Here is a 26,887-nt window from a genome sequence, read left to right as displayed (position 1 = left end):
AATGGAAAAGTGAAAAACGCTGGGGGCGCTGTTTTTCCTTTTTATTTGACGATGGGTTCCCAGATTGGTACTAGGGTTGCTCCGATCATGTTTCTTGGGACCGATCCCGATCACCGATTATTTTCTCTCACGATCGGCCGATACCGATCTTGTGCGCATGGGGAAAATTCTAATATTTCCAAAATTATTATATTTCAAAACTGTTCCTGTGTGTGTTGGGGGGGAGGGGAGTATGTCTAGGCCTGTCACAAAGATGCCAAAGCGATATTATACTATATATCTGATTGACTTTTATATCACTTGTGGTGCAGCTCGGTCATAAAAGATCGGTTTCTCCGGATCGGGTAAATTGCTGATCACCGATCGAGTCATTTGGAGTGAAAATCAGCCGATTTAAATCGGTGGCCGATCGATCGGAGCACCTCTAGCAAGTACACCCCCTGGACATGGTGTACAAGTGCACACGACGCTAGTATGTCACAGGGACTTACCTCCAATCCAATCTTTGGTGCTGTGCCAAGCAGGGAGGCATTGGGTCCCATTTTATAGTCTTTGGTATGACCTGGCCGGGGAATCGAACCTGGGCCTTCCAGTCTCAGGGCTGACACTCTAACCACAAGGCCACTAAGCAAGTCCACATTACAGAGCAGTAATAAAAATGACACAAAACTAATGGATAGTTGCAGCTCTAGATGAATATTTTATGCAGGTGAAGGGGGGACTCAGCTGAAACAATAACTGTAGAGGGAGGAAACACGGTTAGAGAGCCACTGATCTAAACCCTCATCCTGACAGGAAATGAACAGTCAGCATGTTTAACATACAGGCTAGAGGTGAGACGTGGGGGTTTTACCCTGTACTGTACATTCCTACAATATAGACACTCCTTCATGCATGTCTTGCAGTGCATGCATGTATAGTGGGCGTTCTGTACTGCCTAATATGATGGTGCATGTGTCTGCCTGCATGAGTCTGTCGTTTCCTGTCCCAATACACTTACTGTAATATAATTCTACCTTCCACACAATCTAATCACCTGGGGAACACTCTACTCCATTCAGTCATTATTCTCTCCATTCATTTTCCAACTGCTCATACACTCAAGCCATCATCGATGGGTTAATCACATAATGTATTGACTCGGGTCAAGTGGCCTGTGTGATAAATGGAGCACACAGACTGTGCTTCAGAGCATATGACAACTCAAAACAGACTAATGAGATCATCTCAATGCACATAATATGGATAATGGGTGTAATTTGCTAAATAGATGTGTGTGTGTGTGTAATTTATTTGCCGGTCCATAATTGTTTTAAAATGTTTCCAATTACTCACCCCTGGACCCCCCCCCCCCCCATTGATTTTGACTATATAACCACAGTCATAACTGGAATTATGTTGCTGTCAAGCAGAAACCTCTCCTCACACAAAAGCATCAAAAGTAGCAGATCCGCAAGCTCTAAACGTGGCGCAAAGCTATTTTTGAATAGCCAACATATAAATGGATAAAGTGGGTTAAAATGATTGTGATGCTATGTTAACTTCTTTTTCTGGGGAGCCCCCTCAAGGGTAATAACTGTTGAAACAACATTACTTATATAAACTTCCAGAGGACCAATAAACTGGCTGCGGGTGTTGTTACCTTGAAAAAACACATACAGTATCCGTGTTATAATCATGATTACATTATATCACCACCTCAAGTATGATTGCTTTCATAACACGGTTACCAGCGATTAGAACCGAGGTTCCCCTTCACCCACAGGTTTATTTGTTCTTTACTAAAAAACATTGCTAAAGCTGGACTCACATTACGGATAAACGGGTAACAGTGTTGCCACATTTTGCGAGAGAAATAAGCAACCAGGTCTATGAAAACAAGCCCAAAAATGAAAATAGCCGGTCTATATATATTCGGCTGATCGAGATCTGCCGAGACTGAGCCTGTAGTGTGATGGGTGCACAGATCCAATCTTAAAACGCAGATTCAATCTGTGGAATCACAAGCATTGTCTAGAGCCGCGCTGCGGCTGGAAATGCAAGAGACTTTTCACATGGCAAGAAAACAGCCTGTTGTAATGGAGGAAATACATTGTTGCTCTTGGGCAGAAACCTCTTATCTCTCCATATTCTAACTTTCTACTTGATCATACTACAGAATCACGCAAAAGTATCAAAAGTAGCCTTGCGCCGCGTTTCGAGCTGCTACTTATGCTACTTTTGAATTTGAATCCTGAAAAGTTTTGGACATAACGAGGTTTCCACCCAACAGAGACAACATGGTAGTTAATTGTTCTGACAGGCATGATAATAATATCCTAGTCCGTGATGCACAATGGTTTTAAAATCTTGTAGTGTTTAAGATTTCACAGAAGAGAATCTTAGACCGTAACGGTCTTGCACCTCCCTGTATTGGGGAACTTTTAGACCAATCTCCCAGGTCCAGGTCACCGTCACTCAGATCAGTTGTATATGAAGACTCCACGGTCTAGCACAGTTAGGACGGGTGACCTTGCCTTTGCTGTGTTGGCACTGAAGTTGTGGAACAAGTTGTGTGTGTGTGTGTGTGTGTGTGTGTGTGTGTGTGTGTGTGTGTGTGTGTAGTTTCTACTCCCTCCTGTTGTGACTGACTGACAGTGTGTTTTTAGTTTTTTCTGATCTTCTCCTTCTCTCTTTCTTCGGACTGCGACCCGGGCTAGTGTAATAACTGGATGGGGGGGGGGGTACAAATACCAAACCTCTGACCTGTAATAGGTGTTTGATGTGATCGGCGGATCGGCGTAGGTCAGTGAGTAGATGAACTCTAGCCTATCCTAAGTGTAGTTGGCTTAATTCCATGAGGTATTTTAGGAAGCAGTGTGAGAGCTTCTCCATTTGACCAACAACACCACCCCCCATTCTCTTTCTCTTTGTCGGTGGTTTACTTTCTGCTCCTGCTGGGGGAGCACAGCTGGTTTTAATGCTGTCTCAAATGTCTCCACACTGTAAAAATGTGGTCCATCACTGCTACACTTTTAACTCTCAGAGGTTAAATAAACATTCTTGCAGTGCACTCCTTCTTCCTCTCTTGTTTGTAGAAGATGTTTATATAGAAGCGTTATTTTTCTGTACTCTTCTCTCTTCATAAACCCTTTGAGAGCTTCTCCAGCCTGCCAATTTTTTTTTGTATGACATACGTTAACAAGGTTTTTTTTTGCATCGATACAACATGTATTAAGAGTAGATTGTCTGTTCTCATTATGTGTCTTACCTGTATGTGTGTTCGGGGACATTGAAGCTTAAACAACAATAGTAGAGCATAGAAGTTGTTAAAGTGTGAATGCGTTAACTTATGGTTATTATAAAAACAGAACTTCAACACTGCATACTTTACCACATAAATAAGGCTATAGTCCTTCCTGTAAGGCAGGGGTCTTCAATGTTTTTCAGGACCCATTAGCTGAGAGAGACATGAAGCAGGGACCCCCACTACCTATTGGATTCATGTTAATGTGTATTTTCAGACAGTTAACCACTTAAATCCTCAATACTTTGTAAACTCGACCTTTGGCCTGGTCTGCTCTTTTTTCCCCCTACACCAAAGGTCTTCGCTGAAAATAGCCGATCTGCAAGCTCATGACGTGCTGTGAACTGGTAGATCTGCTATTTTTGGCTAATGTTTCCCACAGAATAGGGTTCAATTGGTTAATGTAAAAATTAAAAGATATTGTCCCTATCACTCAAAGATTTGGCGGCCCCCCTGCAGTATCCCTGAGGACCCACTAGGGGTCCCGGCCCCACTTTTGAAGACCCCTTCTGTAAGTTATGTCACTCATTCATAAAATGGAATGTCCCGCGTAGCTGTGGCAAGTAACGAGTAGTCTCGCATAGCCAGACGACCGATTGGATATCTCAGCCTACCAACCAATCATCTGGATGCATTTACATTAATTGTATGTGATTGGATGGTCGACGAAACCAACCAGTAACAGAGCTACATCCAGATTTATTTTTAGGACACGCCCTTACCATCTTCACCACATGAATGCCTCCCTCCGCCCAGATTAGGAAGGACCGCCCCTTTGTTCAACGCAATGCAGGTTTTGTCACCAGACTTATCAGTAGGCAGTGATGTCTGAAAGTCTGCTACGCCAGACTAAGTAGTGAGTGAAATGACAGACCCTAATTAGAGGGCGTGACAGTGTGCAATGCTACGCTAATCGTCAAAAACTTGCCCGGGTGGCTGGCTGTTTCTCTCCCGCCTTTCCTGTCTCTCTCTCTCTCTCTCTCTCGCTGTCGCTGAAATAATGACAAAATGATCATCATTAAAAAGTAAAAAGGCATTTGGGGAAAAGAATGAGATGGGGTTGTAATCACTCCAGTTATCCTCTCAGCACTGCAATATCTGTGTTGATGCAATGCTCTCTAGGTCTGCAGGCGATTAATCTGTCACTTACTTTTTTGAGTGTTTTTTAAAATGTGTATTGTATTTATAAGGAATCAACGTGAAAATACATCTAGTTGATTTGCTATAAAGTAACACAATTGATTAGTCTGATATACCACTTAAGCTCTGTTTTACACTTACAGTACGTATAGCGGTGTCACGTAAAACTTGTGAAAATAGCAGATCTATAATCTTACGCATTGTATTGTGAGCTTGTAGATCGGCTGTGTTTGGTATTTTTGAAAATGTTATTACTTTTTTTTAAGAACGATTCTGCTGTTTTCTCTGTCCTTACCCTGTACTCTGTCTTCATCGTCCTACTCTCTCCTCTCCCTCTGTCAACACATCTCTGAGTGAGAACCCTACTCTGTCTTCATCCTCCTATCCTCTCCCTCTGTCAGCACTTCTCTCTCCTCTAGCTTGTCTCTCTGTATTTATCTCATGTGTCTCAGGGGTCTCCTGCAGACAGTATCCAGCATGCATTCATTGTCTATGCACAGTGCATATAATATGCATTTATTTATATACTGTGTATGTATAGGTACTGTCTGGTTGTGGTTGGTAGAGTACAGGTAATAGCAAATGTATTTAAAGGAATGATGACTGGCCGACTCCCAGGGGCCTGATGAGACATGACATGATTTTGGCTTTGATATGCATGTCGGGAGGACCCTTGACATGTGGGCGCCTGGGCGGGCCCTCTGCATTGACATGTACTATAATGGAATTGGTTTGAACGCAATACCATGTGATCTTTAACCAGATGAAGCCCCAGTGTCCCTATTCTTTGCTTGTCATAATAATATAGGTGAACATTCAGCGAAAATAGCCAATCTACAAGCTCATAACGCGTTTCAGAGGTTTGGTGTTGAGGGAAAGAGGAGGCAACCAAGTACAGACCCCTGGGGGACCCCTGTCAATGAAGTATGTTGGGGTTTAATTGGATAAAGTATTAATATACCCTCCTTCTGTCCGTGCACTCGGGTAGTCATCTTCCCTGGCCAGCTGTTTTCCTTCAAAAAGATGTTTAGGTACCCAGCAGCCAGTCACCTCTACATTCAGTAAGGTTTTCAAGGCCTGTCGAGGCTCATTCATTCTCCAAACTAAATCTGTTATCAAGGTAAAATGACTGGGTGAAGCAGTTGGACATATAGGGCTCATTGTAGCTGTCATTGCGGAGCTCAAGGCTCGCAGAGTGCCCTTCAAATAGTGGTGAGCAGTACAATTGTCATATAGGACCTTTAAGGAATTGACAGGCTGGTGTGCCAAGTTGTCTGCATTCTAGATATGGATCATTTACAGTAGGTAGACTGTTCACTGTTGTACCTTTCTCATTAGTCGAAGCGGGTTCCAGAATGACGTTTAGGCTGTCAGTGGTGTTGAGCTCTTAAGGGCCGGGTTCACAGAAAGCATCATTTTGAGCTGACAGTGCAAATTGCCATGCAAGACGCACTAGGAGGAGCATTACTCTTCCCAGCACAGAGCATTTCAGCATTTCAGCTCTCTCTCTCTCTCTCTCTCTCTCTCTCTCTCTCTCTCTCTCTCTCTCTCTCTCTCTCTCTCTCTCTCTCTCTCTGTATCCAGTGTGTTTTTTGCCGGAGCGCTCTGGGCACCTCAAGCTCTGAGATGAGCGCTTTTGATTGATTGACTGAATGTTTTAACAGTTTGCAAAAAGTAACAGAGGTACAGTTATACAATAATGTTAAAAGGATAACACAAAAAGCCTTGAGAATGAATTCATCCCCATTTTTGTGCCAAATCTGGGGGGAATGAGGTCAGTGGAGCTCCCGCTGCTCATCAATGTCACTTTCCTATGCAGAGGGTTGGAGAGACACGCCCACAAGCGGAAAACATTGAGCAGAGGCATGTGTATCGATTGGATTTTTATCCGATACCGGTGCTAAAACGCCAGAACCGATACTTTTCAAAACTTTTCCGACATTTCTTTTCTTTTTTTGGCTAATTTGAACAATGTTGTACTAAACCGCTGCTCAACTGTTATTTTTATAAAGGTGGCTAAACTGTGCCAGGACTGACTCTCCATACATTAAACAGTCAATGACATTAATAGCATTTTTCCTTTTTTTTAACAATGTTTCATTCTGAGAGCCTGCTGCCAGTGTTGCCTTACTTTGTGCTTTGAGCATAAATCATCACACAAGTTACACAGCACTACAAAACGGTACCTATTCGGTACTGTACTACTAATATACGGTATCGGTAGTATCGGATGTGGTTGTACCGGTTCTAGTATGGTACCGGTATCTGGGTACTCAACCCTGTGTGTAGTGCATGTGTAATGCACGTGTAGCACTTTGGACGTATGCTTTCCAAAGCAGTCCGCCACTCAAAACAACTCTGTGTATGGACATAGAGCCCCTTAGGTTGGGTGCGTGCCGTGCTGTGGTGATGTGCAGAGTCAGACAGACAGCCACGCACTGTAGTGTTATTTCGTTTCCTGTGTTTGTCCATTTTAGCTAATCAAACAGCATTAAATAAAAGTAAAACAGACACATAGACAAGCCAAAAAGGTCTAAATAGTGTTTAGTAAATGTATACCCGCCTACGTGTGTCCTGTAAGCCCCTCTGCTGGGCAGTCAGTGATCATTGTGTATTTTTGCGATGATGCTTTAAATTTGTGAGAAAAATGTAAGCAAGGCTTGTAAGCCCCACAGTTAAGCATGCGGGCGGGCCAATGTGTTTTTGTCAACTCACCATATCCTTCTAATACTGACTGTACCACCAGTGTGTTCTAGTTATCTTGAGAAGGGCTTATTTCCTGTGTGGTGATGTACGGTACATGATAATGTCAATGGCTTGCACGATATTCCACTAGTTGTATTTTTGTCCATTCAATTTGTTCATTTTTTGTTGTGTGTTCATGCTCATAACATGTTCATATATCGTCTCTGTCGAGTGGGAACCTCATATATGTCCAAAACTGTTACTTTTCAAGATTCAAAAATAGCAAAAGTAGTAGATCTGATCATACAAAAAAGTTTAAATATGGAGATAAGAGATTTTTGCCCAACAGCAACGATATGCATGTACATATATGGATGTTATGAGCAACAGTAGTTCATTATTTTAGGTATTACACTACACTGCCCATACTGTACATTTCCCCAGACATATCCCTGATCCCTGAAGTGTGCATGTGAGCACGCAAAACAATTAAAGAATATTGTTGCAAAGGGATGACAAGGGATGTGCATTTGTTCATGGAGGAGTGTGCTTTCCTGACTGACTGACAGACATGCACACACGCACACACGCACGCACGCACGCACGCACGCACGCACACACACGCACATATGGTTTGCAGGGTCATTTCTTCTTTCTTGTCAGAGAGGGTTGCAGGATGTGGGTGTGCAGAGTGACAGTAATGACTGAAGTATCTTCTAGTTCTAGAATGTCCTCTGTTGACCTATGGCTGCTGCTCCATGGCTGCCAAGCACACTCCAACACCCTGCACACAGCGGCATCCTCTAGTACAGAGGGTCACGTAGGTCAGGTAGACGAAGATTTTAAACGTCCGTCCGTCCGTCCGTCCGTCCGTCCGTCTTCATCCTCTTATCTGGAGTCGGGCAGCAGTTCCAGCAGATTCAACCCAGACTTCTGCCTTTCCGTGCAGGCCACATTATCCAGCTCTGACTGAAGATCCCGACCCGAGGCGTTCCCAGGGAAGCATGGAGATACACCTTATCATTATTACATTTTAAACACAAAAAAATACAGCAAAACAGTCATCCTGTCTATAATCCCTCTTAATCTCATCCTTATACAGTGGGTACGCTCTTGGCACACTCTGTTCTTGTAATGCGATCAATACTTTTCCACTATATTTTTGCGTTCCCCTTTGCCTGTTTTATTGTCTTAAAAGAATAAATTCGTTTTGGCCTTCATAAGTCTCTGCTGGAACTGCTTCATAAGCTGCTTATTTCTAAGGTCTTTAAATATCGTCTCTGTGGGGTGGAAACCTCTTATATCCAAAACTGTTACTTTTCAGGATTCAAATTCAAAAGTAGCAAAAGCAGCAGATCTACAAGGTCGAAACTTGTCGCTCCGCTTTTGATGCTTGTGTGTGACGCTGTACTGTAGTATGATCAAGTAGGGCGTTAATTTACGAAAAAACTCATAAACTTAGAATATGGAGATCAGAGGTTTCCGTTATCAAACAGTTGAAGCTTTACCATTGTTTGACAGTAAATTCAAACCTTTTTTTCCTTGGAGCCCCCCTTCTTACATCTGACTCCCCGTACACATGTGCACACTTGCACACGCACTCATGCAAGCACACGCACACACACACACACACACACACACACACACACACACACACACACACACACACACACACACACACACACACACACACACACACACACACACATATGGGGAGAGATTTGTCTCAAAATTATTTGTGAATCCAATTCCAAGATGCACAAATATTCCTTGATTTGCAAATGTGTTTCCATGATTTACAAATGTGTTTTGCAATCTACAAACACAAATTATTTATTTGTGACTTTTGTAAATATGAATTTGCAATTTTTACAAAAGATAATTATACTTGTGTTTGCATTTATCATTAAATATCATTTGTAAATCGTCAATTCTGTGTGTGAATTGTTGAATGTGCATTTGTGAGTAGACCAACACACGCATACATTCCTTTTTCCTGTTACATCATTTTGAGACAAACGTCACACTTTTTTAAGAACATTTTTACAAATGTAGTTTCCTATGTGCAAACTTACTTGTAACTTGTAAGTTAGTATTTACATACATGTGCTATGATTTGTACAAATATATGACTATTTGTAAATATATCATTTGCAATTTGTAGAAATAATGTATACTTGCAGGCGCATTTATCATAAAATATCATTTGTAAATCTAATTATGCGTGTGAATTGTTGAATCTGCATTTGTGAGTACACCAACAGACGCATTCAGTTTTGAGACAAGCTTCACACTTGTCTCAAATTCACTCACAACCTGCAGTTCCACACGTGTGCATAGACTGCCCCACCCCCACCCCATGGCAATTACAGCCAGGTGGGCACTGCCTCTAATCAGTTAAACAGGAGGCATTTGGGGGTAAAAGTTGGGAAGCTGACTATTTTACATAATTCAAGGGTGCTGAATCTGAGTAACATGGTTCCCAAACGAATGTTATCGTTTTTAACCTTCCAATTTGCGTAAACAAATGGCTGCCAAATGCCAATGTTGAACAATTTCTTCAATAACTAAATATTTCTGCAAACTAAATATGCACATTAGAGGCCACAATTACAGAAAACTGTTTAGTAAAGAAGTGGTCCATACGCACCCCCCTTATTTTCTGTTCTTTTCTACTTATAGTATCTGTATTTTTGTGTGCACTTCAGATATTTGATATTAATTTAATCAGTTGCAGGTGTTCATGCTACATACATACATATATACATACATACATACATACATACATACATACATACATACATACATACATACATACATACATACATACATACATACATACATACATACATACATACATACATACATACATGCGTACTGTACATACAGTACATACAATACATACATACGGTCAGCACCAAACTTGGAACAAACTAGTCAGGGCCATCAGAATAGTCACACTAGGGGCCTCTACCGTGGATCCCGGGGGCCACAGGCACAGTGTTGCTCCAATCCTCACCAAACATGGCACTACATCAGTGTTACAGCAGTGTCTAACATTTCAAATGTTAGACACCATAACAACTCTGGACTGGATTTGAACACCACATAGCAGGCTGAAAATCGAGTCATCTATATTTTCCAATGCTGGATGGTTTGGTTATATTGTAAAGCACATGCCTGCTTATGTCAGGTTGTGCTGGCATGCTAGACTGCATTAGCTAGGGTGCAGTACGTTAGTCCGACAGCACATTCCTCCGACAGCGCAGCGCTCCGACGTTTCCAATACTAAACCCGAACCAAACCCGCACCCTAACCCTAACCGCACGCGGATGCCACATAGTCGGAGAAAAGGTCTGTCGGATTAACGCATGCCTCCCCATTAGCTAGCAAGCTCTCACTTAACTTGTGCTGATGATTTGGTCAATATCTGTGTTTCTAGTGTCGGCTTAAAGCTGCATGCACTATGTAACTTTCCTTTTCTTTATTACCATTGAGCTAATAGAGCCTGCCTGCTTGCTCAGGGAATAAATTGAATCTTGACCATCAGGTCAAAATTTGTGTCAGATCCTGTGTCTAGGTGAGACACGATCTAAATGTCTCAGAAGAGCAGCAGGCAACCACCCCAATTGTATAGTTTGTAAGTTATATTGTGAGCAGAGGTGGACGAAGTACTCAACCCTAGTACTCGAGTAAGAGTACAGAAACTCCTTGGTCAAATTTACTCCACTATAAGTAAAAGTAGCTCAGTCAAAATGTTACTCTGTAGTAAAAAAGTCATTGCTTTTAAATATACTTAAGTATTCCAAAGTACATGCTTTGAAAAATACTTAAGGTACAAGTCAAAGTAAAAGTACATTTCTTAATTTTTAGATCAATGAATTGCTGTAATGTTTTCACAATGAATTTATAGGACCTTGTAACTCTTGTTTCAGATAAGTACTGTAACTCGGCACTGAAACCAGCACAGCACTGCATGCACTGATGTGCTTGTAGAACCACTATGTTATACAAAGCCTGCAGAAACACCATATAAAAACATAGAAAAGACTGAGGAACCAGAACTAAATACTTTTACTCCTATACACCCATACAAGATGTAACAAAGATAGAGGCGAGCGGAGGGGGAAGACAGAAACACGGCCAGTATGAGAGCAGAAGTTAGGCCAATTGTATTTTAGGGAAGACAAGAAAATAGCCAACCTAAAGGACAAACCGCACCAAGAAAATGAGTCGCAACTCCTTGCAACAAAACCGTTTTAAGGTCAACCGCACCAATGCAACTCCTTGCAACTGCCATTGGGGGAAATGGTTGCAAGACAAGTAGTTGCAAGTAGTTCCATGTTGCAAGGAGTTGCATGGCGAATCATTGGTGTGGATGTGGAGTGGGCTTAAAAATAAGTAAGAGTAATAAGTAGCAAAAAAATCTAATACTCAAGTAAAGTATGGATCCTCAGAATCTGTACTCAAGTACAGTACTCAAGTACATTTACTCCGTTACTGTCCACCACTGATTGTGAGTAGATTGGACACAATTACATTCTATTCATTAAGAAAAGTTACATTGTGCCTCTTTAACACACAAGCTGCTAGCCAGCTACCTAGATTGTAATATAATATGGCCACAGGAGAGCTGTGTAAATAGACATCACAACCTTACTAACATTGATGAAATCCGCAATTTTACAGTATTTTAAACATGCAAAATATCATTTTTGTTCATGCAAGAGACTTGAATAATATCACCCCTCCAACCCCCCAAAATAAAGCTGTAATCCCACGTTTTATGTCCTCTCCTGATGGAGAGACTAAACAACTTAAAGCATTTACTAGTTGGCCATATTCCCCAGGGCTCCATAGCTGGCCCTCTCCTGTTTTCTCTGTACACCAGATAACCAACCAAAAATCTACAAGCTCACAACATGCAGGATAACGTTACTTGTGACACGCTGTGAGCTTGTAGATCAGATGTTCACTGTTAGCCCCTGAAGAGGGATGCTAAGATTCAAGTGGTTAATTACAACCATAAAACCCGGGATTTGAACCTGGGTCTTCCGCATAGGAGCCAAGAGGGAATCCCCACTTGGCAGGGGAGATATTTGGCGTAGGAGCTTCAGGAAAGGCTACTTGTCAACCTGTTAGGTGTCCTAACAGCAGGGAAAAGATACTAGTATAAAGCCTTAAGGGCCTCCCAGTGTTTCCCCTATATGCATTAAGCAGTGGCGGGCCGCCACGCCTTAAATCTGGCTGCCACAGTATGATTTTTTCAACAACAATTCTTTTTTTTTTTTTTAATGGACATATCTGTGATTGGCAGGTAATGTGTTAAATAAGAAGTGTGAGTACTCCCTCCACCACAGTGTCTAACATTTGAAATGTTAGACACTGCTGTAACACTGATGTAGTGCCATGTTTGGTGAGGATTGGAGCAACACTGTGCCTGTGGCCCCCGGGATCCACGGTAGAGGCCCCTAGTGTGACTATTCTGATGGCCCTGACTAGTTTGTTCCAAGTTTGGTGCTGACCGTATGTATGTATTGTATGTACTGTATGTACAGTACGCATGTATGCATGTGTGCATGCATGCATTTATGTATTGTATGTATGTATGTATGTATGTATGTACTGTATGTACTGTATGTATGTATGTATGTATGTATGTATGTATGTATGTATGTATGTATGTATGTATGTATGTATATATGTATGTATGTAGCATGAACACCTGCAACTGATTAAATTAATATCAAATATCTGAAGTGCACACAAAAATACAGATACTGTAAGTAGAAAAGAACAGAAAATAAGGGGGGTGCGTATGGACCACTTCTTTACTAAACAGTTTTCTGTAATTGTGGCCTCTAATGTGCATATTTAGTTTGCAGAAATATTTAGTTATTGAAGAAATTGTTCAACATTGGCATTTGGCAGCCATTTGTTTACGCAAATTGGAAGGTTAAAAACGATAACATTCGTTTGGGAACCATGTTACTCAGATTCAGCACCCTTGAATTATGTAAAATAGTCAGCTTCCCAACTTTTACCCCCAAATGCCTCCTGTTTAACTGATTAGAGGCAGTGCCCACCTGGCTGTAATTGCCATGGGGTGGGGGTGGGGCAGTCTATGCACACGTGTGGAACTGCAGGTTGTGAGTGAATTTGAGACAAGTGTGAAGCTTGTCTCTAAACTGAATGCGTGTGTTGGTGTACTCACAAATGCAGATTCAACAATTCACACGCATAATTAGATTTACAAATTATATTTTATGATAAATGCGCCTGCAAGTATACATTATTTCTACAAATTGCAAATGATATATTTACAAATAGTCATATATTTGTACAAATCATAGCACATGTATTTAAATACTAACTTACAAGTTACAAGTAAGTTTGCACATAGGAAACTACATTTGTAAAAATGATCTTAAAAAGTGTGACGTTTGTCTCAAAATGATGTAACAGGAAAAAGGAATATATGCGTGTGTTGGTCTACTCACAAATGCACATTCAAGAATTCACACACAGAATTGACGATTTACAAATGATATTTAATGATAAATGCACACACAAGTATAATTATCTTTTGTAAAAATTGCAAATTCATATTTACAAAAGTCACAAATAAATAATTTGTGTTTGTAGATTGCAAAACACATTTGTAAATCATGGAAACACATTTGCAAATCAAGGAATATTTGTGCATCTTGGAATTGGATTCACAAATAATTTTGAGACAAATCTCTCCCCATACACACATGCACGCACACACGCACAAATGTGGCCCAACGCCTTGCGAGATTAGCTCCGGACGCACAGACAGACAGACACACACACAGACAAGACAGACCGACCCTCTTATAGACTAGGCTTGACATCTATGGAGCCATGCCGTCAGTGTAGTCACTACAGGTTCTACATCTACACACTACACTGTAGTGTGTGTGTGTGTGTGTGTGTGTGTGTGTGTGTGTGTGTGTGTGTGTGTGTGTGTGTGTGTGTGTGCGCGCGCGGCACGCTGTCTTACAGTTGTCTTCTCTCAGCTACACACTCCCATGGTGTTAAATGACAACACCACCTTGTCTCTGTTCCACTTGTCCTCTACTTCTGAGTCACCTGCCCTTCTGTCCTCACCGTGTCTGTCTGTCTGTCTGTCTGTCTGTTTGTCTGTCTGTCAGTCAGCAGCTGATGCCTATCAGTTTGACATCATACTTTCATCCTGGACTCTACGCTAATAGTCTAGGACCTGGCTAACGTATGTATGCACTTAATTTAGGAGAGATTATCTCAACTGTTCTTGGCTAATATGACCCCAAGGAACAATTTAGGAACTATGAGAAATTCTCTATCCGGGGCGAAATACTCGGCAATGACCACGCCCCTTTTAAAATGACCACTACTTCACACAACATGGCTCTATCTTCTAAACCGTTGGAGCTACAGATTTTCTGAGGTGCTCAAAATGTTCACAATACTCATGTTTAGTGAAGAAAATAAACGTTTTTACAGAACAGCTAAAAATGGTCAACTTATTACAGTCCAGGGCCATAAGAATATATTTGCGTGAATCAATCTAAAAGCACCAAATGTGTCCCAGATATAACCCAGGGCATGCTCTGATGATGTAGCAAGTCCGAGCCAGCAATGTATCTTACAGATGTAATTTTATTGAAACACTAGAATGATTTAGAGTACAACTCATTCCTAATTATACAGCTAGTACAGTATGTGCAACAATGCACAGCATAAATGTAATCCTATCATAGGATGTATAGAATTTGAACAATATGTATTATTGTACATTGTACATAATTGTCTTGGTGTTACAACAGCAACAGAACTGATACATACATTCAGCATGTCAAAAGGCCATTACATCCCAGATTTTAGTACGTTGGGCTGGTATTGGGACTCCATGACTAAGACTTGGGAACCTTACTGGACCCGTCTTGCAGATGCCAGTAAAGCTTGCGCCATCATCCTCCACCGTGGCTTCAAAGAGTCATGTAGTGGACATAAAGCAAATTATGCGAAGCTGGAGTCCATTGGATATCCTCGATATAGAAGTTGTATGATTAGAACAAAAGACATCTGTGATTCTAATTTAAACATAATATTGTTAAAATTCTATACACCTTTGACTAGTATGATATTATTCAATTTATACTGAGCATTGCTCTGCATATACTGTAATGGCTGTTGCTGTATAATTTGGGTTCAACTTATATTCTATTGTTTCAACATCTGTACACAGGTTGTTTCTTCTCTTCAGTTTGATCTTAACTCATTCCAACAACTCTACACTCTGGATGAAACTTTATGTAACATAACATTTTTGATACAGGCCATATTTGTAATAAGCAAATCAGAGTGCTCTAGATGGCTTCAATCAATAATATGAACATTCTAATGTGGTTTTAATGTTCAAAAAGTATAAAATAGACACCAAGTTTGCAAAAATGAAGAAGATGAAGTGAAGTAAAACTAATTGTCAGACAGTCACCATCTTTGAAATATGCAAAATAGAGGTCCAGCCACACCCAGTCATAAAGATAAGCATTCCAAAATGTTTCTAATTGTCAAAAAACATGATTTAGACACCAAGTTTACATTCATAGCTCATCTGGTTCAAAAGTTATAGACAAAACCTTTTTCAGGTGGCGGCCATATTGGATTTGGCCACTATGATGACCTGTAGGGTTGCTGACTCGGGCACGGGTTTCAAACATGAGTATTCTGAACATTTTGAGCACCTCAGAAAATCTGTAGCTCCAACGGTTTAGAAGATAGCGCCATGTTGGAAGTGTGGTCATTTTAAAAAGGGCGTGGTCATTTTCGGGTATTTCGCCCCGGATAGAGAATTTCTCATAGTTCCTAAGTTGTTCCCTGGGGTCATATTAGCCTAAAACAGTTGAGATATTCTCTCCTAAATTAAGTGCATACATATCTTAGCCAGGTCCTCTACTATAAGAGAATCTTATCTTAATCTGCTGTGATGACACAGACATTAGATAAACATTCCATTCAGATGTCAGTGTTATGATACAGTCTAGTAGCGCGCTATCATGTGGTATGACCACATGTTTTCCTCAATATGAAAAAGCTGCCACGCCTCCACATGCTGTCAAATAAACAGAAACTTTACCATTTAAGCCCTATATACTTATACTATGTGAAAATAGCTTAGCATAAACACTTTTTTTTTGTCTTTTTGCCCCTTTTTCATCCCAATGTAGTCGTAATGCCATTCCTCCCCACACACATTTGTGTGTTGTCACTGCTGTTGCATCGTACCACTATGGGAGGGTGGGGGGTTCTTTGATCGTGTTGGGGAGCGTGTTCCACACACATGAATGATGGGGCAGCAAGCAATGAATGATTGTCCCTCTGTCCTCTCCAGGTGTTGTGAGTGCAGTGCGTCTCTGTCCCACTGGTACTATGAGAAGGATGGACGTCTCTTCTGTAAGAAGGACTACTGGGCCAAGTTTGGAGAGCTGTGTCATGGCTGCAACGACCCCATCACTACCGGCCTCATCATGGTAAGGGGCAAACTAGACACGTAACCCTGTCTGTCTGTCTGTCTCTCTGTCTCTTTGCTACAGTTATGCTTTCCTCATACAGCAGCACTTATATTACATTCGCAAAGATTCATCATTGGGTTTAACTCCGTTAAGTGTCAAAAGTGACCCGTAAGAGTGGAGGGTTAATTCAGCCAAATTGCAATATTATTATTATTATTTTATACAGCCCTTATGTGCTATCGAGATTCAACATCATTTTGCTGTCGGCCAGAAACCTTGCGTTGTGAGCTTTTGGAGATCTGCTATTTTCACTATTTAAAAACGAACGGTTTTGGACACACAAGGTTTCTGCCCGACAGCATCTAGTCAAGAATGGAAGCAGGGGTTACAAATGACAAAAAACATGCAGTCTAACAGGGTTGTGTTATAGTCTCATAATGGAATGTCAGGGTCCCATACTTACTGTGTCTGTAGAGCAGTGCTTCTCAAACTTTTTCATGCCAGGGACCCCCAAATTGATATATATTTGGCCGGGGACCCCCAAATGAAAATATGTTGTGCCAGCCAGGGACCCCCCAGAAGCAAAGATTTGTGTTAAAATGTTCGCTTTAAAATAAATATATTCAAAGATTTGCTCAAATCTTCAAGATTTTTCAAAAATAGCAGATCTACAAGCTCATAGCGCGGCACTCGGTGCCGCGCTATGAGCTTGTATATCTGCTATTTTTCAAAGCCAAAGTATAAAAGGCTATAACTATTGTGATGCTATTTTCACACATTTTGCTGGGAACCCCCTGGAACCCCCTCAAGGACCCCTGGGGGTCCCCGGACCCCACTTTGAGAACCAATGCTGTAGAGCATCCAACCTATAGTTTTGCTCCCCCATGTTTGGTCCACGTTGGGCACCTTAGCTGTGGATACAAATGTAGGTCTGGGGCAGCGTACGTACGTACGTACGTAGTACTGTGGGAATGTGTCCAGAGCTGTAACGGAAACACGATCAGCCTTTCTGTGGTTTTTGGTCAGATTACCTTACACAGTGTTGTTGTCACCAGTGAAAGCCGCTACCTGTGATACAGGAAAGTAGAGAGAGGGCCAGGTGCTGAAAAGACATGACCACAGGTCACTGCAGGGCAGAGAGACAGGGAGACAGTGCTTCTAGAAGTAAGTGGTACTGCATTATAGAAGGGACTGGATTGATTCCAGTGCCACAGAGGAATCAATCTGTGTCAGTTTGTCGTTGATGGCTGCAGATCAAAAAAAATCTGTTCTATTTGCATTTCGGTATCGTGCTGTGAAATACATTGCAGTCTCTCTGATGATCGTGATGATGATGAGGATGCTTTCTTTTTGTCTTGGCAGCTTGCTGTAACTCAAAATGGGTCCTTTTTTAATCGCAGATGAGAGCAAAGAGCATGAATGTATGAAAAAGTACTGTAGGTTTTAATTCTCGGAACTGAGGGCTGAGACCCTCTTTTCCAGTGGTGCCGAGACAAGTCTGAGAAAAGCACAAACAATATAAAAATACATTTTAAATAAATAAAATAACATGATTTAAAAGAAAATGGCATCACATGATTTATCAACATCCATTAAAACAGGTGCAATTTAGAGTTGATATATCCGACTGAAAGTGACCTAGGGGAACAAGAGAGCAGTACTTAAGCACAGGATCATGAAATGATCCTGTGATAGTATTCACGGAAGCACAGATTAACACATAATAATAATAATAATAACACTTAAGTTTTCTCTTTTAATGTTCTTTCTTAGTTCATCTGTTTCCTTCCATCTTGACCTTCAGTAACTGGCCTCAACATCTTGGACTGCACACACTCACAGCAGTGCTCTAGTCATCATTTCAGAGTGCTTTACAATGCAAGCCTCACATTTACCCATTCACACACACTAGAGATGCGCGTATTGCAGTTATATCTGCGGACCCCACGTTATCTGCAGAGCAGGTGGACTTGGGTAATAAAATAATTACATTCTGATTAATAGTGGATCGCGGGTGGGGTCCGCAACCGATCCGCTACCAACACCCAAATTAATGTTTTCCTACATTAATTATGTATTATGTCACCCACCCGCAAAATATGAATTTGGGTGTCTTTATATTCTCATTCTGTCAAGTCTTAAGTTCACCAGCTTTTTTGCTGGTCTGCTGTCTCGTCCATCTACAATAGGAGAGGTTCCATGACATACAGTGTGTAATGCACACCAGTGTAAGTTCATTGATTGTTTTTTTGTTTTGTTTGTATCTCTAGATTTAGAGTTTGAAATTATGAATAAGTTATGTCCATGCGGGTGCAGGGTGGATGCGGGTCTGTATTTCGGGGAAATAATTATTTTGGGTGTATGGTGGATGGATGATTTATGTGTATATGTAGATTTGGGTGACGAGCCGAGCCGATGCGCACAACACACACATTCACGAACCATGCAAGGATCCCTGTTAATCAGGAACAGTTAGGGGTTCAGTGTCTTGCTCAAGGAAGGACACTTTGACATGCAGTGTCAGGAGTCAGAATCTCAAATCTGGAACCCACCCGTTCCGGCGTTCCCATATCTTAATTAACTACTTTCATTATGTCCCTTTTGGATTAAGTTGATCAATGAGGCTAGGTTAGAGGCTAGAAAAACAACAACAACAACACAATCAGGTGCTCACAGGAGAAACAAGTACCGGTAGTTAGAAGTAATTAAAAGTATCAGAGGTGCTCCTGGATCAAACCAGATAAAAAAGTGAAAGAACGGGGGCGCCCGCTGGCCTAGTGGTCCAGGCGCATACCACATATGCTGGTAATCCAGCTTGACAGCGTGTAGCGGGCTCGACTCCCGATCCCGACGACCTTTGCTGTGTGTCACCCCCCCCCATCTCTCTCCCCATTTCCTGTTAGCCCACTATCCTATCAATAAAGGCAGAAAAAGCCCTAAAAAAATCTTTAAAAAAGAAAAAAAGTGAAAGAACAGAGGATCCAGGCAATCAATAGGAAAAAGCCTTTATTAAAACAAGGCAAATGCCTTGTTTTAATAAAGGCTTTTTCCTCCCATTATTGAGTGCCCGGATCCACAGTCTTTTCAATGAGCTAGACAACCTTTATATTTTACATTGTATCAAAACGCGTCGCTTCGCGACGCGTTGTGAGCTTGTAAATCGGCTATTTTTGGCGAAGAGATTTGGTGTAGACTGAAAACCAAGTGTACCGAATACAGTTAACAGGGTACTTCATTCAGAACTATGGAAACCCCCCCAGCTGGTTGTGGTGAAGTCAGGGGCTTTTAGTCATTGTTCTTACCCACACACAGCAGGCAGAGTGTTTTCTAAAACTTCCTCTATGTCAGGGCATGTGTGGGCCTTGTGATACTCTGAATACGGTATCTGTCAGAAATCGTACATCCTTAATACAGGGGCGGGCAGCCAGCCTTTCCGTATCACTTAGCGGTTATAAAACCACCATGGCTTTTACGTCTTGTTATAGCCTGCTAATTAGAAGAATACAAACACAGAATAAATCAATAATTATCCCCGCCAGGCGATGGATGGGATTATGTTTTCACTCCTGTGAGTCTGTCCGTCCGCCTGTAAACCGCTAATCTCGGCTGCACTGCTGGACCAATCGGCATGAAACTTTGCACTCACACTACCAGTTGGCCAAGGAAGCACCTCTGCCCCAGGCACACACACACACACACACACACACACACACACACACACACACACACACACACACACACACACACACACACACACACACACACACACATGGATACGTAATAGATCCAAGCTACAAGGTTACATTATGGTCAAACCAGATACAACTGGATGCACAAGCTTATTAAAACACACACGCGCATACACACACACACACACACACACACACACACACACACACACACACACACACACACACACACACACACACACACACACACACACACACACACACACACACACACACACACACACACACACACACACACACAATATCTCCTTTATAACTGACTCTACCTCCATCCACCTCTCCCTCTGCAGGCCAATCAGAGTAATGAAACATCCCAGTCTACTGTGGTAGTCTAGACGTTAAAGTGGATTAACAGGAGAGATGGCTGCACCCGTCACTCTCTCTCTCTCTCTCTCTCTCTCTCTCTCTCTCTCTCTCTCTCTCTCTCTCTCTCTCTCTCTCTCTCTCTCCCTCCATCACACTCTCTCCATTCTACACTTTGACTTTATTGCCCAGCGTTCTCCTTACAGTGCAGAGAAACTGATGACATACTGTCTGTCTGAGCAGCTGCTGCTCCAGTCAGCCAATTACACTGTTCTGTGAAGAGGGTCAGGCCATTACGATGGCAGACAGACAGACAGACTAAGGTCATGTTCACGTGTGTCTGTGTGTCCGCCCAGGAAGGACAGGACATGGCAGGGTGTAATCCCATCCCATACTTGGCACGTGCCCCATTTAACAGGACAGCACAGGACAGGACAAGACACTCTGATTGCGTCATTGTCCCAAACACACCTCAAGTTTGTCCTGGAGGATGATGAGCCAAGTCCCTGTCTGTCTGTCACACTGAGACAGTGAGCTGTCTGTCCCCTCATGTCCTTCCCTTGCTGTATCCATCCCTCTATAGACAGACAGACAGACAGACAGACAGTCTTTTATTGAGCCCGTGGGGAAAATTCAGTTGTCATGGCAGCACAGCAGTTAAGAAACACACGACATACAGAAAAATCGATAAATCAAGGAGTAATAAAATAATAGTACTAATAATAAAAATGTACTAATACATTTAAAAAGGAGTAAGCTGTAGTAAAGGAATTAAGAAAATAACCAGGTGTACAGCTTGCTTGACCCTCAGCACCCAACACTGCCTGGGAATTAGCATGGTGAAAGAGGTGTAGATTTATGTTTAGTTAAAGTGCACAGAACAGAATATTAACAGTATATTAACAGCATATTAGTCCTTTTTTTATTTTATTTTTTTATAATTTAGATTAGCCAATTATTTTTTACCCCTTTTTCTCCCCAATTTAGTCGTCATATATCCAAAACTGTTACTTTTCAGGATTCAAATTCAAAAACAGCAAAAGTAGCAGATCTACAAGCTCAAAACGCGTCGCTTTGCGCCGCGTTTCAAGCTTGTAGATCTGCGACTTTTGCTGCTTTTGTGTGATGCTGTAGTATGAGTAGGGCGTTAATTTACGAAGAAAACACAAAAAACGAATACACAATCTACCCATAAATGTGGAATAAATAAATGTACCAGTGGAAACTAAACAGTTCAAGAGCAGAAGCTCCACCATCCCTCATTACTGAATCCATCCATCCCTCCCCTCATCCCACCATCCCTCCCTCTCTTCATCCCTCCATCCCTCAGTGCTGCTGACTGTCCAATAACTGTCCATCAGTTCAGTTCACAGCCAATACTCAGACTGCTGAGGGAGGGTATACAGAATGTCTCTTTGCCTTTCAGGATCACTGTACGGTACATGTTCAAACTGTACATTTATAAATCTGATGACCCCTGATGTCAATTAAAAAATCACACCCAGTGTGAAGTGGGCGGTGTGGTCACAGTGGTCATCACAGACCCATGACTCACTTAAAAAAAACATAAATGTGTTTTTTTTAAGTGCATAGTCCTATTTATAGGACTATGCACATGTGTCATGTGTCTCGCTAGCCAATCACAGTGCTGAATAGAGTCAGCCAATAGAGTCAGCCAATCACAGTGCAGCTAGTGGTCATCACAGTGATGGAAGCTCACTTAAAGAAAAGTATAGATTTGCATTGAATGTGTAGGGGTTAGGGGTGTACAATGGGTAGCCAATCACAGTGTAGGGTTAGGGGGGTACAATGGGTGGCCAATCACAGTGCAGCAAATGTCAATGTCCCAACCTCACATATAGGGGCGGTTACACCGCCCAAAAAATAGATACAAATATGAAATAGAAGACTTCTATTAGAAAGTCTGGCCTGGCCATCTGCACACTGTACAAATAAACCTTTTCCACAGTTTCACTCCGGCGATTTGGGTACCCCAATATACACGCGCCCACGCTGGGCCCCGTGCGCGGCTGGGGTTGAGGGGGGCGTAGCCCCCCGAAACTCTAGTAAATACATAAATGTAACTATACAGTACATCGAACATATAATGTACATCTGCTTATAGCATAAGAAAATCAATCAATCTCTTCTCCTGGACTTGAGTTGTTAAAGTCCCCATCCAGACGCATTTTAAAGCATGTAAAAAAAAATGGTCTGCTATGAGTACTCATTTAGCATCACATAAAAGTTAAATAAAATGTCAAACGGGCTGGAATCAGATCTGCTCTTTCTATTATGACAGGCAAAGTGGTTTCAGGATGCCAATTTGCATATTAGTCCAGTTGGATGGGTGACATCATCACACAGCCAGCTCGGATTTTAAGGAAGTGCAGAGAAGTTCCCCACTGCACCGCCAGTGGAAGAATGCGGAAATTAGTCAAAGTCATGCCTCCAAGAAACGGTAGGAAAACACCAATGTTTCTCACATGGAGGGCGGACTTTAACACCAGGGAACCTCCAGGGTATTTTCTACTGTGAGCAAATAATAGCCAGCAAGTCCTTCTGGTACTTTTTAATTACACGGACGGTCAAGCCTTCCTCAGCGTGTATGATTGATACACTCTGAGGAAGGCTTGACGCCGAAACGCGTCCGTGCATGCTGTCCGTGCCTTAACACATTGGGTGCCGTATATATACGGTTTTGGGAATACAACCGTGGAGTGCCAAAACCTTATATATACGTTTTTTGAAAAAATATATTTTTTGAGAAAAAAAGAAATTCACTTTTTTTTATTTTTTTCCTTCACAGCACCAGGAGATATCATTTTCCGAAGATTTAGACTCCAATCCACTTCCTGGTTAACTTATGACTTCAAAAGCCTGTATCTCGGCTCCTAAAAAATGGTTAAAAATCCTGGCACTCAACGTACATTTTTTTAATAAACCTCTGGCACCCCAAGTGTTAATGAATTAAAAAGTACTAGAGGGACTTTGGAGTGCTGGTTATCATTTTCTTATTGTGAATCTTTGTGAGCCGTGCACCCGGCAAATTGCAGTTAAGCAAACTTAGTGTGCTCGTTTTTGTTCTACTATTTTCTACCATGGCAACGACAGCTTGCACCATCCAGTACTACAGCTTCCCTTTATTTTGACAGGAACCGTCATACTGTTACCAGAATGCCCTGTTTAACAAGCACATATTGAAAAAGAAAGATATAAGCTTTTTTCCATCTACACCAAATCTTGCTTGTAGATCTCAATTCTACAAGCCTGTTAGATCTGCTATTTTTGGCTAATGGTCCCCCCTGAATATGGATGCTGTGGTGCAAGTGGTTAACAAAAGTGGCCTTTTAGGAGTTTTATATCGTTAATCGCTTTTTTGATTGATTGAATACTTCAAGTCAGAAATGTAAACAGTACACAAAAAAAAGTCCTGGGGACTTGTTTCCATTATGATCCTATGTATTCAATTAATCAACATATAGCATAACAAATTCACACAATAATACATGTCATCAACAAATACAAACATTATGTACAAAGGAGAAAAGGGCGGCAGGCAGTGAATGACACCTTCTTTCGATGGGAATTTACATTTACCTCCCCTTGTGGTCTCCTGATAGATATTTTTTCAGGCCAGTTTGGAAAGAAACCAGTGTTACACATCCTTTAATGCAGTGGTTCTCAAACTTTTTCATGTCAAGGACCCCCAAATTGACACTTATTAGCCCGCGGACCCCCATTTGAAAAGATAAGCCAGGGACCCCAATAAGAGAAGGTTTATACGGCTTTCTAGCAGTGATTCTCAACCATTTTAATGTCAAGGACCCCCAGTTTGACATGTATTAGGCTACGGACCCCCATTTAATGGCATTTATACCCCTGGGACCCGAATTTATATTATACAATCAATGTTAATTTAACTCTGAGAGTGTACAAATTGAACCAAATGGACCCGTAGGGTCCATTTGGTTCCATTTGTACATTCATAAGACCCATAAGGGTCCATTTGGTTCCTATCCATCATTTAGCTGGGGACCCCCTGGAACCCCCTCAAGTACCCCTGGGCCCTGGGGGTCCCCGTACCCCACTTTGAGAACCAATGCTTTAATGGATGGTGTCAGGGCATTCCACATTTTGGTGTCAAAGTAGTAGAATGAGAATTTTCCCAAAATTTTGCATGAAATTTTCATATCGTTCCATCCCACAAATTCACACATGTGGTTTAATGGACATTTGGCTCATAATTCATAATGTTCATGAAAGGTTACTATAGCAGTGGAAAGTCCCTGTTGTGTTCTGCTACAGTGTAGTTGAGTAACTCCCACTGGCATGAGACAAGACATTGTTGGGGCAGGAGTTTGTAAATGTCTCATCAGTGTCTGCTCTTCTTTAGACGTCAATGCAGGTACTGTTGTTTTGTCAGCTGCTCTTGTCATCTCCTGTACATTTCTGTCTCTTTTTACAGGGATTGTTTTAGATACAAGTTGATGGTCTAGTCACACCCAGGCCACTCCTTGGTTCCATAGATAAAACACTGGTATCGAAGTGACGCGCTGTGAGCTTGTATATCTGCTGGTTCTCAAACCTTTTCGTGTCAAGAACCCCCAAAATGATATGTATTTGGCCACGGACCCCCGTCTGAGAATGTTTTGTGCCAGGCACCCCCAGAAGAGTAGGTTCATGTAAAAATAATTATAATATAAATTATTTAAAATGTTCCAAACATTTCCGAATGTCTTTCTTTAAAAAATAGATAAATAGCAGATGTACAAGCTCGCTGTGAGCTTGTATATCTGCTATTTTTAAATAGCCAGCGTATAAAATATGTATAAAGTGGTTGAAATGATTGTGATGCTGTATCAACACATCTCGCTGGGGACCCCCTGGAACCCCCCCAAGGACCCCTGCTGGGGGTCCCCGGACCCCACTTTGAGAACCACTGCCATAGAACAGAGGTGGACAGGGTAGACACCAAGAGGTGTGGGAATACAATCCTGTCATGTAGACTAATGTTACTCATAGAAATGAGTCTAGTAGTCTCTGTAAGGACCTGCCCGAGGAGATCAGGCTTGATAAATCAGTGTCTTCTTGTAAAGTAAGGCAACAGATAAGGGACAACTTCAGACATGTACATACTACTCAATGTCTAGACAACCGTATCAGTTATATAATAATGGAAATGACTTCTGAAAAGGTGATTGTACAGGTAACAGAATGGAATCAGAATATTTCCGGATAGATAACGCAGGAGGCAGTGTCTTATTGGAGCAGTATTATTCATTAACCTTTATTTCTGGAAGAACAGCACACTTCTGATATTATTATTGAATATTAGAAATGTATTATTTTGTTCTAAATATCCACAGGTTGACAAACTAGACACAGCTAATGTTCTGGACACTTTATTTTATATTGTGTAGATATCCATGGACGTTCTACCTGGAAATACCGTTCTTCACGTTTGTTTACAAACATTCAGATCTGGTCTATAATGTATCATGCTTTTATTCTGTTGCTGACATTTTCTTTCTTTTTAGGTAACTCTGTTTTAATAAGTGCTTTAAAAAAGTTTAGTATACTGTATTGTTATTATAATCTTACAACATGGCAAAACTCAGCAACAAAATGGACTCGAATTGGAGCGTTAAAGGAACACTTGACCTATTTTCAATTTCAACCTTATCTTCAAATAATTGGCCCTCACTAATGCTCATTATAAGATGGAACCATTATTATTGAGATAAGAGATTTCTGCCTGACAGCAACGATATACTTTACATATGTATACTATATGGGTGGGTCCTCACTAATGCTCTTTATGGGAGTGGTACAATTTCTGTTTACACAAGGTGGACTGTGGATAGTTAGAAAATCTGTGGTAAAACTTTGTATTGTATTTGTTATTGATGCAACAACAGTGGCTTCTACTTCAGTGTGCTAACTTTCCAGGAAGAAAAATACTGTAGTTCCCATTATCTTGAAATCCCCTCTGATGATGTCATTCATTGGCACCACATCCCACCTCTGAGAGACAGAGTGAGTAGATATAAACATGTTTTGTGTTTTTTCGTTAATTAACGCCCTACTTGATCATACTACAGCGTCACACAAAAACATAGAAAGTAGCAGATCCACAAGCTTGTTTTGAGCTTGTAGATCTGCTACTTTTGATGCTTTTGAATTTGAATCCAGAACAGTAA

The 26,887-nt window shown here is 41.4% G+C and overlaps 1 protein-coding gene across 3 annotated transcripts in view; it reads left to right on the top strand.

Annotated features, from left to right (window-relative positions):
- limk1a (LIM domain kinase 1a) overlaps positions 1-26,887 on the top strand; it is a 112,067-nt gene that overhangs the window by 41,450 nt on the left and 43,730 nt on the right. For all 3 annotated transcript variants that reach the window (XR_014601245.1, XM_084063725.1, XM_084063726.1), the window contains one exon: positions 16,512-16,650. Coding sequence is in view for 2 of the 3 variants with exons in the window: in XM_084063725.1 (XP_083919851.1) it covers positions 16,512-16,650 (139 nt within the window). In the remaining variant the exon portion in view is untranslated. The remainder of the gene's footprint in view (positions 1-16,511; positions 16,651-26,887) is intronic.

The sequence above is a fragment of the Gymnoscopelus microlampas genome (assembly GCF_963454915.1).
Source record: "Gymnoscopelus microlampas genome assembly, chromosome: 8".
In the NCBI taxonomy this organism is placed as follows: domain Eukaryota; kingdom Metazoa; phylum Chordata; class Actinopteri; order Myctophiformes; family Myctophidae; genus Gymnoscopelus; species Gymnoscopelus microlampas.
Note: the sequence above shows the minus strand (reverse complement) of the source record. Positions and strands in the feature narration are given on the sequence as shown.